At 37.0% G+C, this 12,018-nt stretch overlaps 1 protein-coding gene across 2 annotated transcripts in view; it reads right to left on the bottom strand.

The window, feature by feature from the left end:
• Nucleotides 1-5,144: 5,144 nt before the first annotated feature.
• Nucleotides 5,145-12,018, bottom strand: part of LOC107274005 — a 13,729-nt gene continuing 6,855 nt past the window's right edge. For both annotated transcript variants that reach the window (XM_015752716.2, XM_025091294.1), the window contains 2 exons: nucleotides 11,279-11,545; nucleotides 5,145-10,860 (listed from right to left, as the gene is read on the bottom strand). In XM_015752716.2, the coding sequence (XP_015608202.1) occupies nucleotides 6,958-10,860; nucleotides 11,279-11,545 (4,170 nt within the window). In that variant the 3' untranslated portion in view covers nucleotides 5,145-6,957. The remainder of the gene's footprint in view (nucleotides 10,861-11,278; nucleotides 11,546-12,018) is intronic.

Below are 12,018 nucleotides of genomic sequence, written 5' to 3'. Positions count from 1 at the left end.
ATCTACGATTTTGATGCAGTTATCTTCTACTGGTAGAACAGGATCACTACCAACAGACACACTGTGCGACTCCGCTGTGTTGTCAATCCAGTATAGCTTTTCGAGAAAGCTTGTCTCACTTTTTCGTACACTTACATCTGGACGTACTCAATAGTAATTACCATTCATTTTGATGACAATCTTTAGCTATCTGTCACGTCAAATTTGACTGAGAAATAGAACCCGTCCTTTTGCCTGTCTGGCTGATCGTTCCACTTAATAGAATTATGAGCGAAAGTTTTTACACTTATGTCGTAATTATTTGATTTTCACACGTCAGACTTCGGATTGGCCTACCGGCAATGTAAGAATATCCTTTTTAATATAATTTTATAATTTTGCACTTTTTTTTTAATAATTTAATATCGCCGCAAAGTACAATAACAAAAAAAAAGAGCGAATCAGTTGGTACTGGCATGATCGCAACACGTGACTTTCTCATCATGAGTTTTACTGGCATCACGTTACGGTTGTGAAATTACCTGATGTTAAGAATTGAGTGATGTAGAGTTGAAATAGAGAATTCTTTTAGTTTAGTCTGTTTATTATCGAGTTGTTTCTATTGTATCTACGTCTAGATATTGATATCCCCGCTTAAAAAATACGATAGAAAACGATTTTAAAAAAATCCTATCTAATCCAATCGTGTTTTTGGTTCGTAAAATTTAGATTCGTTATCTAATATTTCCTATACAATTTCTATCGTTTTATATAAAAAAAAGCAGATCAACTGTTTATCGTTTTTAATAGGTTTATTATTGCATATTATATAGGATGACTTTATGCATGACACGAAAAATTGATCGCTAGTTAACTGTATTAAGAATGCATTGTACATGAATTCTCAACCAAAAGATTGATTTCATTGAGTATCTTGCGATAAGGGAAAACTTTGACAAAAAACAGCGTCTTGGAGATATTAAGAATACTTTTCGAAAAAATTAGAGAGGTTTTATATAAAAAAAAGCAGATCAACTGTTTATCGTTTTTAATAGGTTTATTATTGCATATTATATAGGATGACTTTATGCATGACACGAAAAATTGATCGCTAGTTAACTGTATTAAGAATGCATTGTACATGAATTCTCAACCAAAAGATTGATTTCATTGAGTATCTTGCGATAAGGGAAAACTTTGACAAAAAACAGCGTCTTGGAGATATTAAGAATATCTCTTTTTTTATCGGAAAAATTAGAGACTTCATTTCATATGAAAGTTGTCTATCGAATATGTAAAATAATTTTTTTAATTCATTTATTAGTAACTTTTTGGTATTATTATTAAAAATAAACATTCTTACTATCTTCCAAGACGTCGATTTTTTTCAGTTTTTATTCTCGTGTCAAAGCACTCAAATTCGAATCAAATAAGATTCTTGGTGGGAAATGTACGTGCAATGAATCCTTAAATTCATGATAATTGTTGGGAAAACCATTTGTTATTGAGTCATGTAAGAAGGTTATCGTTTATTTCATATTCTTCCCTAATAAGTTGGTGACGATAGAAAACGATTCGATTCCTATCACGCATTTTCATATTAATACATATAAAAATATGATTCATATAGAATCATATAGCATCATATACGTAATAGAACGTGAATTTCATATTACCATAGATAGACGTACTGGTTATATGAAAATACATATAGGTATAGATTAAATTTCTATCGTATTATTACGATAAAGCAACAACCTGATAGGTTCAGATTACATTAGATAGAAATCGGCAATTAGTTTTATCGTTTCTTTTCGAATTCTATCGTATTTTTTAAGCGGGGATATACTGAGAAGACTTTTCTGTTGGTTCTCATAACCTGGTCAAAATAAAAAGAGACAGTAGCATTTAGATCTCTTTCTATCTATGTCTAACCGGCATTGGGTTTAAGAAATTTTTGCGGTGTTCTCTTTTTATCCAGCAGTCACAGCCACTCACGCACCGGTCTATGCATCTCTCGCGTGGTCTGTTCTTATATGTCTATGATCTAACCTCCATGGTGAAGATACAATGGGTTACAGTAGCCGGGAGCTGTGCGTGACAGTTTGCGTGTGTTTATTATTATTTCGCAAGTGAAATTAATCGATATTTACCTGCAATTTGCTATACGTTAAAGTGTTTTGTTAATCAGTGACTACATATAATCATAAAATATATTAAAATGAATAATAACTTGGTCAACGCGTAATTATATTTGTAACATGTGGAACGAGTGTTTGATGTTATCTCAAGGTGAAGACGTTTGGTGTAATATTTAAGAGCTTTATGATTTTGTAAATAAATCAATCTTTTATATTTTTCTGTGCGTTTTATTTTTTCTAGGGGAAGATCCGATGGACTGCTTATAGCCTGTGGAATATGATTGCTTTTAGAGTATGCGTATAACAAGTTATATATGTATTTCATATGATGATTGTACAGTGCACTATAAAATAACTAACGATTTATTTTATTTCAAGGACAGCATTAGACAATCAAGGCATCCCTGTACTGAATAACTCAATTTGTGTTTGCTTCAAGCATCTAAGTATGGCTTTACGCCCCAGATTAAAGCATAGTAATTTTTTAATCAGTCCATCGATAGAAAATTTTTTTTTTATTTTTCACATTTCAGGTAAAGTGACAGAATGGATTGGTGTTTTGGTGTCAATTACAGTACCAAAACTACATTTTATACACAGAAGACACACAACAAATTTCATTGTGATCCGTAGCCTCTTTGGAAAGATAATGTGTTTTCGGACAGAATTTACCACAGACAGACAGACAGAAATGAGTGAGGCTCAAAACATGTATTTCCATCAAAATCTGAGAGTCGATTTTTTTTTGGATTACAATACTTTCTTACATACTTTGTATGTGATGAGAAAGTAATACAAAACTAGAATGCAAGAGTATAAAGAAGAGAGAATCTTCGATTTAGCCTGTACAAGCAAATAAATAAATCAACAATCGTCTTTTCTTGTGTATTGTACTTCAAACGACTGCTGCCCTGTGCACGAATCTAATTACAAAATCTCGGGATTTCAACTAACCCAAAGCCTTGAAAGGTTTTCCCATATACTAAAAAATATTACGTAAAAAGGTAAGTTTATTTTTAGCAAAATAATACGATACTTGATCATGAAAAACGTACAGTAGAATTCTCCTGGACGGAATTTCAAGATTCCCTTCTTGCGTCGCAGTAAATATATTTTCGAGAAACATTATTCGTCCCAGGGATGATTCGCGCGACTCAGAATTCCCTAGGATATGAGTACATCTGGCATCGCCTTCTTTTGTTTCCTAGTGGGAAAATAGAATATTCTCCATAAGACGCCATAGAGGAAAAGTCGTTAGCCAAGATCCACCACGGAATACGTAATGCGTAGGTAGGTTCGTGGTTGACGCTGTTTCTCAGTGAATTTCTTAGGGGATGGTTTGCCGACAAGGGATGTTTCGCGAGGGTTTGCCGAAAGGGAGGAAAGTTTGGTCGGAGGGTTGACTTCCGGTTCCCTTGATGTCTGACAGGAAGTTAACGCGGTGAGGACGTGGGCCCTTTGCTAGTTCAACACCCTTGAGATTCACCTTGGATACTTCTTAAGGGTTACGCCGGTTCCATCGGTACTTCACTTTTTACCCCTGTCTTATGTTATTATAGTGTACGTGGGTGCAGCTCTTTATTTTTAATTGCATGACTTTTTTTCTTTTCAACCCTTCAATGGTAAATATTGCTCTTTATGGATAGCTTTTACTTGCATTTTTTACATACATTTTATTCAATGCCAAATATCAGTCAGTATCATCCCATATACCATATTAGGTTTTAAAAATTTCTTTTATAAATTTTGAAAAAATTTATTCCTAATCTGCACATTTTTACGTATTAACAATAAGACTTATTGGCCGTTGTGAAAATGTGACGCTGATACGCCACTATGCACAGAGGGATGCGCTGTGAGTTAGCGAGCAAAACGTCATCAGGCTAAAAGGGAATTCTCGTGGACGGCAAGGGATGCTTTCTCACGCTCTGAATAAAAGGCGAGGGGGTAATTTACGCTCTGGCAAAGTTCCAGACGCTTTACATTATACGGATTCAGAAATGTAAATTTCAATAAGGCGAATGCCGGCCAATAAAATAAATAGAAATTACCATTTCTCTCAGTTTCCTAACCCTATCCCAGCAACGCTATCAGTTTAATTTTTCCCTTACCTCCCCTCCTCTTCTCTCGCCCTTTCGATACCCCCTTTACACCCTCTATTTATCTATCTAGCTTTCAGTAGTTACTACCTAAAAGGTGGAACGTAGCCAGACGTGGCACTGCGCGGTAGTGGTGTGATGGTTCTCTGTAGGTAGGGTAGTCTCCTCCCCGAATTACTTCAGCCTGTAAGCCTCCCCACCAAGTAAGAACACGCTCAGCCAACCGGCTATGAGCAAGTAAGTAAGTAAGAAAGTGGAGTGCCAGTTGTGAGAGCCACATGGGTAACTTCATTAAGTTGAATTAAAGTAAGTCGAGCAAAAGTCCCTAGGACGTTTGGATAATGTAATTATATATTTTTTTGCCCTCCAGCATCATTAATTAGATGTTATGACAATTAAAAGTTTAATTGATATATCTTTAAGACAATAAAGCATTATCTTGTTATTATCTTTAGAAAGAAGTATCTGTCGTGCATGACTCGAGCAAGTTTGTACTCTCTTTCTTCATAGTACACCTCTCTTTCTATCTACCCCTTTTTCTTCAAAATCCTCAAAAAGCCATTCCATCCCATTCAGTCCAACCCGCTTTCCGAGGGTTTTCTCGTGGGTAGAGTTGGAATGGGGTGAAATGGGAAATACTCGGGTCGCCATTTGGCCATTCGGGATGGGAATACAAAATGTATGGAACCCCGTAAAAATTGTTCCCCATCAGCCAATATCCTTCGTATCTTCTACCCGCCCAAGATTTGTTACTTCCTGACAGATATATTGGCGTTTTATGGAAAAGGACAAATTGGCCGTATCCTTGGGCGTTTCGTCCTATGGCCAGGACCGTAGATACTTTTATTCCCTGGGAAAAGCATGAATTATGGCTACCTGCCTGCTAGCAATACAAGAGAGGAACTCTTTCTCTAGAAATATTTTCTTAGAATGTCACCAACTTTTATTCATATAAAGATACATTCACTCTTGTTTAATCATATATTGTAGTACACCTAGCTGGAGAATTTCAATTATGATTTAAAAAATCACGTTTATTTCTGACTGACATGTCGTCCTAAAAAAAAAAATTAATAAAATTTAACCAGACAAAAGCCTCCAAATTCAATCTTTCCAGAAGATATACCAGTGTATTATATTTCAAATTTTTCATTTTATCCATCTTCTTCTTCAAAACCTTATTTAAAAATATTTCGTGATTCTTGACATATTTCGCTTACAATCCGAGTTCTCAGTTTACCGTATTTTCGCGAAATACGACAATTTCCGTCGTTTCGATTCCAAACCTCGTACTGTATTAGTATGTATTAGTCAACGGCGTGAGACGCATGTCACCATGTCACAGGACGTATTCCTCTACGTTCTGTCCATACGTCGTCGTAAAAGAGTCAAAGGGGTTGCTTGGATTTCTATGTAGTCGAATATATAGGTATTCAGTTATATCGTATACAAGTACACGAGAGTAAACTTCCTGTAAGCTCTGAGATCTATGGCGATATCCTGTCTAAGTATAAACGTACTATAGCGATCCATATACACATCCTTTTATAGACCACTCCTGCCTTTGCCGATCCTTGGACTCTGGTATAAATGGCAACAGGACCCTCGCTGACAGTCTATTTCTATACAGGTTATTCGTGCTGGCTGATCTAAAAGTTCACGGTGTATAGATCCATATGGACCACTAACTTTTCGAAAAGATATATCGGGTCCGTGGTGTGACCGTTTGAATCAAGCGATAAATAAATAAATCGATCTTACCTATTTTTCATTGGAAAGAAAATAAATTTGACGAATTTGGAGTTTTTAATACTTAAGGATAAGATCTAGGAGAAAAATGAATTTTTTGTAACACCTGCTTGGAAAGTTTGATTTTCGAAGCATATGGAGAGTGTGCGAGGTGCCCCATTTCCGAACTGTGAGGAGAAAGTTCGCGCATGCGCACATTTGAAATACTTAATTTTTTCGCAATAGAGCTTTTTTGACGCGTGCGCACTGTTAGTGGCGCCATCGGGCACTTTTATTACATTCGTCTGCTTCTAAAATCAAACTTTACTTCACAGAAATTACAAAAAATATCGTGTATGGCAAGTACGGATAGATAATATCTGACTCGTGGGATTACAGCACTCGAATACTATCATGATGATTTATAAGAATGGAGATTCAGAAAACTTATAAAACAGCGAGAAGAACAATGTTCTTATAAAATAATTTAATCGCTTTGTGACACACATTGATAATGGATAAATAATTGTGATAAATGCTGACATTGACAATTGTTACTTTCCTATAAAATGATATACACTAATTATAATAATAATATGAGTACTTACACTCATCGTACTAGTACGTACTATAAATGAGGCGTGATGAATATTCGTATCAAATGAATGATGAGGGAATTAATCATTTGGAAATATCCTTGGACGACAATATACAAGTTACTATCGATGTGACTATTGATTATGTTTCTAAAAGAATTGAAAATTTAAGGATATAGGGTATTATCTGTACGTTATTCGAGGGCGATCGGTAAGCTATCCTAACCTAACTTAAGTTTAATCCTTGAAATAAAGTCGTGTAAAGCTGCTGTCTCTGTGAAGCTTAATAATAACTTAATGCATCCTCGTGATGCCACTCGGAACAGTCCCGCAGAAATGCAGGCAGGTTGAGTCTCACAGAGACGGAGCTACTTCAGCTTAAATCCGAATCTAATCCTCATTCATCGCGTAGAATTAACTCTCCACTTTGCGTGCGGTTTTCTCGTCATATTGTACAGACGGTACCATCGGTGGTTTAAAACCATACTCCATTTTGGATTGCCTGAAGGTACCGGTGGCACTCTGAGGATGTGCTTCTGATCTCAACCTCCTGGTTGTGACGATAGACGGCGCTCTTGTCATTGTGGTAGAAAATTGTAAGGATTTTGATTGTATGCCTAGGGAATTTTTCGAATGACGTATATTGGTAGGACTTTCTGGTGGTACTGGACCAATATATTGATCCTTGATACCTTTTTCGACCGTAGACATTCTCATAGCGTGCCTTCTATGAGCTCCTGAATAAGGATGATTGACGTAGGATTGATAAGCTAATTGATGCTTTTTATCGTGAGATGGCGCCACTGTGTTAGATGAATAATAAACGTGATTGTGCTTTATGTTATTATGATTGCTCGATCCTTCTATGAAACTTATGGAGGGTTTGTTGTACTGGTAACCTTGAAATTGTGACGTGGAATCGCTTGACGATTCTTGATTTTTGATTGGTAAACCATATAGCGGTGTCTGCGTTCTCTGATAGATCGAATGTAGATTGGGCAGTTGAGGCTTCATAATTTGTTGGTAGCTCACACCATATTGAATTCCGTAAGGTACATGAATTGGGACCGGATATGGTACTTTGCGTTCAATAAATTTTTCTATTTCAACCGGATATGGTACCTTCTTTTCTATTATTTTTTCCACTGGATATGGTTGCGGTATGTTTATGTGAACCGGATATGGTTGTGGTACCAGTTTTTCAACAGGATATGGGATTTTCTTCTCAACAATTTTTTCAATATGGACTGGATATGGTTGCGGCACCGCCACGTGTTTCTCCACGATTCTATCAACCGGAACTTGAATATGTACCAGATAAGGCTGAGGTACCGGAACTTTTTTTTCGACTATTTTCTCTACTTCTACTGGATATGGTTGTGGCACGTGTACCGTTTTTTCCACTATTTTTTCAACAGGATACGGTTGCGGTACTGGTTTTTGAATAATTTTTTCAACTACAAACGTTTGAGGAATTTTCTTCTCGATTATCTTTTCGACTGGTACCTGCACGTGTACCGGATATGGCTGTGATACCTGTATTTTCTTTTCAACGACCTTTTCAACCTCAACTGGATACGTTTGAATTACTTGAACCGGATGTGGTTGTGGTATCTCGACCTTTTTTTCAATTAATTGTGTTATCGGATAAGGTACTTGTTTTTCGACTTGTATCACGTATGATCCAGATTCTGGAGTTCGTCCATCGATTGGTTTACTTAGGGGGATTTGCAGGGAATAATCTAAAAACTTTCCTAGGTCCTGTTGAGTGTCTTCAACACTTTGTTCCCTACTTAAGCCAGGTATAGTTATTTCCTTGGATGCCTCAAGTGTATATGGTAATGTTACTGCCAGTTGTTGATGACCATGATTTAATTCCGAGGTATATGTTGCCCCATTTTGATTCAACTTGTAGGATTGAATGTTGCCAAAATTGACATCACTCTGACTTTGAGCATTTTCTTGACCATTTTGTTGAGTGATCTGTGATTGGTACACCTGTTGATTGGTTGGTATATTTACTTGTTGCGGTGGATTTTGATTATGCCCGATATAAATTTGTGGTTGATACACTTGACCTTCGTTGATTGCTTGTTGCAACGCATTTTGATTACCATTCACGTTATTTTGAGATTCGTATACCTGCGAGTTACTTGCTTCATTCGTGGGCTGCTGTTGAACATTTTGATTATTCGGAAAGTATATTTGTTGCTGGGAATTTTGAGCATTATTGACTTCGTTTACGATTTCATGACCATTTTGATTATTTTCAACGTAAACCTGCGACTGGTACGTCTGACCATTGTTGGCTTCATTTATAATTTGCTCTTGAGCATTTTGATTATTTTCAACATAAATTTGTGGTTGATAAACCTGTACATTAGCAGCCTCGTTGATGTTCTGTTCCAAATTTTGATTATTCTCAACGTAAGTCTGTGGTTGGTAAGCCTGACTATTACTAGCTAAATTTATAGATTGCTGTTCGGTATTTTCTTGAGTATTACTGATCAAACTTTGAGATTGGTACACTTGTTGATTACTATCCTCTTCAATTACTTGCTGAGAATGTTCATTGTTGCCAACATATACCTGCGATTGGTACTTCCCTTGATTATCAGCAGGTTGGTTAATCAATCCTTGTAAGGTGGCATGTTGGTAGGACCCATCATTTCGAACCTCCAACGATTCACTTTGCCCAACTGATCCTGATTCCACAGTTCCTAAAATATTTCCGGATCCTAATTTTTCCCCGGTATTTTGCTCGGAATTGTATATATTGTTTCGAATATCAAAACTGGTAGCAGCACTGTTATCATTAGAGTGCTGATTCACATTTTGAAGTTGATAGCTCTGATCAGTTCGTATCAACTCGGCAGGATAATGGATTTCGTGCATAGGTGCATTGTGATATATTTCAACAGACTTTTGTACCTCAACCTCTTGATCTAAAATGTCTTTAACAAGATTTCTTTCTTGACCAAAGGCGGGATTGATCTTCTCGTAAAAAACTCTCGACTTATCCTGATTCTGTACGACCTCTTGCCGATCATAATTACTAGCATCCTCGGTATCATCGGCAATTTCTTCCTTAACAGGTGCAGGTGTACCTCCTGAAGTGTCACCACCTATTAGATGAGTTTCACCTGCATTGACCAGGGCAACACCAGCCTGAATTGGGTTCAATATGACGGATGAAGTGGTGATGTGACCAGGTCCACGAGGTTTAGGCGTGACCAAGATAGATTCACCCAAAGTCTCAGGTCCTAAAGTAGTCGAGAATCCTGGATTAGGGGTACTAGAAACTTCATCGTCACACGTAAAGGTTGTACTGTACTCTGGTTTATATTGTGCAATTTCAGCAACAACTATTGGTTTTGAGAATGTTCCTCTATTTGCATTTACAGTTGTGGACGATTCAACTTTATAACTTGGTGGTGCCTTGGTTGTATAAGCTGATAGACCAGGTGTTGTCAGCTTTTCCTTGGTACCCAAATTTACGTCTAGCTCATAATTTATTATTTCAGGATTTCTTTGAGCATTTTCATAACTATTTTTTGATGAACTTGTAGTATAACTGGACAGTCCTGCATACGATTGTCTCTCATGCTCGATTGTATTACTGTACTCGTAATTTACTTCACCTCCTGTCGACAATTGGGTAGCAGTAGTTGACACTGGAGGTGCGACAGTTGTTGAAAACACGTGTAGTCCTTGTAGAATACTGTCTGATATATTGACCCTCCCAGTTGGCGCAAACAATTGTTGACTATATAAATATTGTTTAAGTCTGTCTTGTTTATGATTTTTCTTCACAGACGTTAAAAATGCTCTGTTGGGATTCTCATCCTCGTGAATTCTATAGGTTACGTCACCATTTTGTTTAGTTAATTTAAAGGATCCTGTAGTACTAGCCCTAGTTGTCGTTTGATAATCAAAATTTTTCGTAGCTCCACTTGGCAGACGCTGTCCAAAGTTTCCGTCATTTTGCACCAGCAAAAGATCCTCTAGGAGATTGCTGTTAGTGCCAGTTACTTCCGGTAGTGGCGCTATCGTCGTTACTCGATATATTGGTCTGCTAGTTGTGAAGTTTGGTATCAGTAATATTGGCTGTGACTCATTTGGGTCTGATTTGTTTTCGTCTGTTGGCTGACCGGAAGATGTAGCATCGTTCGACTGTGAGACTGGGCTAACTTCCGGAACCAAATCTTGTCCAGGATCGTAATTCTTCGTAGGACTCACGCCTTGTTCGATTGTGTACGGTTGAATGATTTGCAGTGGACGACGCTGTGTCATTTTTGGCAATTCCACATGTGGACCCTGTGAATCATGTGATTGAGATTAGGAAATTGACGATTATTATCAAAATGATTGAAAGTTCAATTAATTTGATACAATACTATAATTTTCTCATTTGCATTTATGAACTTTCAATCAAATTGAATCATATATGACAGTCAATACGTTTATTGACCAAATATTGATTAATTAATGCTAATTCAAGCACTAATGGTGCTGTCAACATTTTAAGGCTAGAGATTCTAAGTTTAAGCGGATTCTGTACATTGGAAATTATCACAATGACCGTAGAAAAGTCATATTGGAATAATCAGCATATTTGATAATAATTTTTTTACTTATTTCTAAACAATTCAGAAATGGCAGTTAAGGAGTTATCCCGTTTTTTTTTCAGTTAGATAGCTGTGTATATAATCAGATATTGCATTTTTGTACTCACCACGTCTCCACCATTCTTCAATGCAGTCACCGCTGGTTCTCCCAGTGCGAAGCTAGCACTGGTTGCACTGTGCTCATTAGAAAGACCATAATGCACCAATGGATGATAACCCCATTCATCAGCAAAATATTTGACGTCAGTACTAGATCTATCAGAATTCACATAGTACCGTCCTTTCGCCAATTCTCCTGATCTGGTTTCAGATTTTCCATGTCCCTTGCCATCAGTCTCACCGATTTCATACCGGTAGCTATACGCCGGTGGATCCTGATTAAGGAGAAAGAGAAAAATAAATGAAACTTTAAAGCGATCAAAAATACAAAATGAACAATAAATTAGATATAGAAAAAGTAATTCAGCACAAGGTGAACAAAGTTTCGCAAAAGCTAAATATAGTGAAAAGCAGCGAAATCTGCCAACCGGGAAATAAATAGTAAATAATAAATGTCCCTAGATAATCTACATCGAGTTATTTATAAATATAGAAAATATATCATCGGCTGGGATCCGTCCGCACCCAAGGAAGTAGATACCAAGAAGCCATAGGCGGTTGGGATACTCCTGGTCGACCTGAGGGCATAGAAATCTTTAGCCTAGATCTACTTGCGCCAATAGGAGGCTATATTGAACGCCTTCGGATACATCGTATGAGAGAGTAGCGAAAGTAGGAGACAGAGCCAGGATCAAAGATAGTGAAATAAAGAAAAGTACAGAGAGAGAGAGGGGGGGGGGGGGTGAAA

The sequence above is a fragment of the Cephus cinctus genome, unplaced genomic scaffold (genome assembly GCF_000341935.2).
Source record: "Cephus cinctus unplaced genomic scaffold, Ccin1 Ccin1_scaffold1978, whole genome shotgun sequence".
Taxonomy (NCBI): domain Eukaryota; kingdom Metazoa; phylum Arthropoda; class Insecta; order Hymenoptera; family Cephidae; genus Cephus; species Cephus cinctus.
This window is presented reverse-complemented; position numbering and strand designations above follow the sequence as displayed.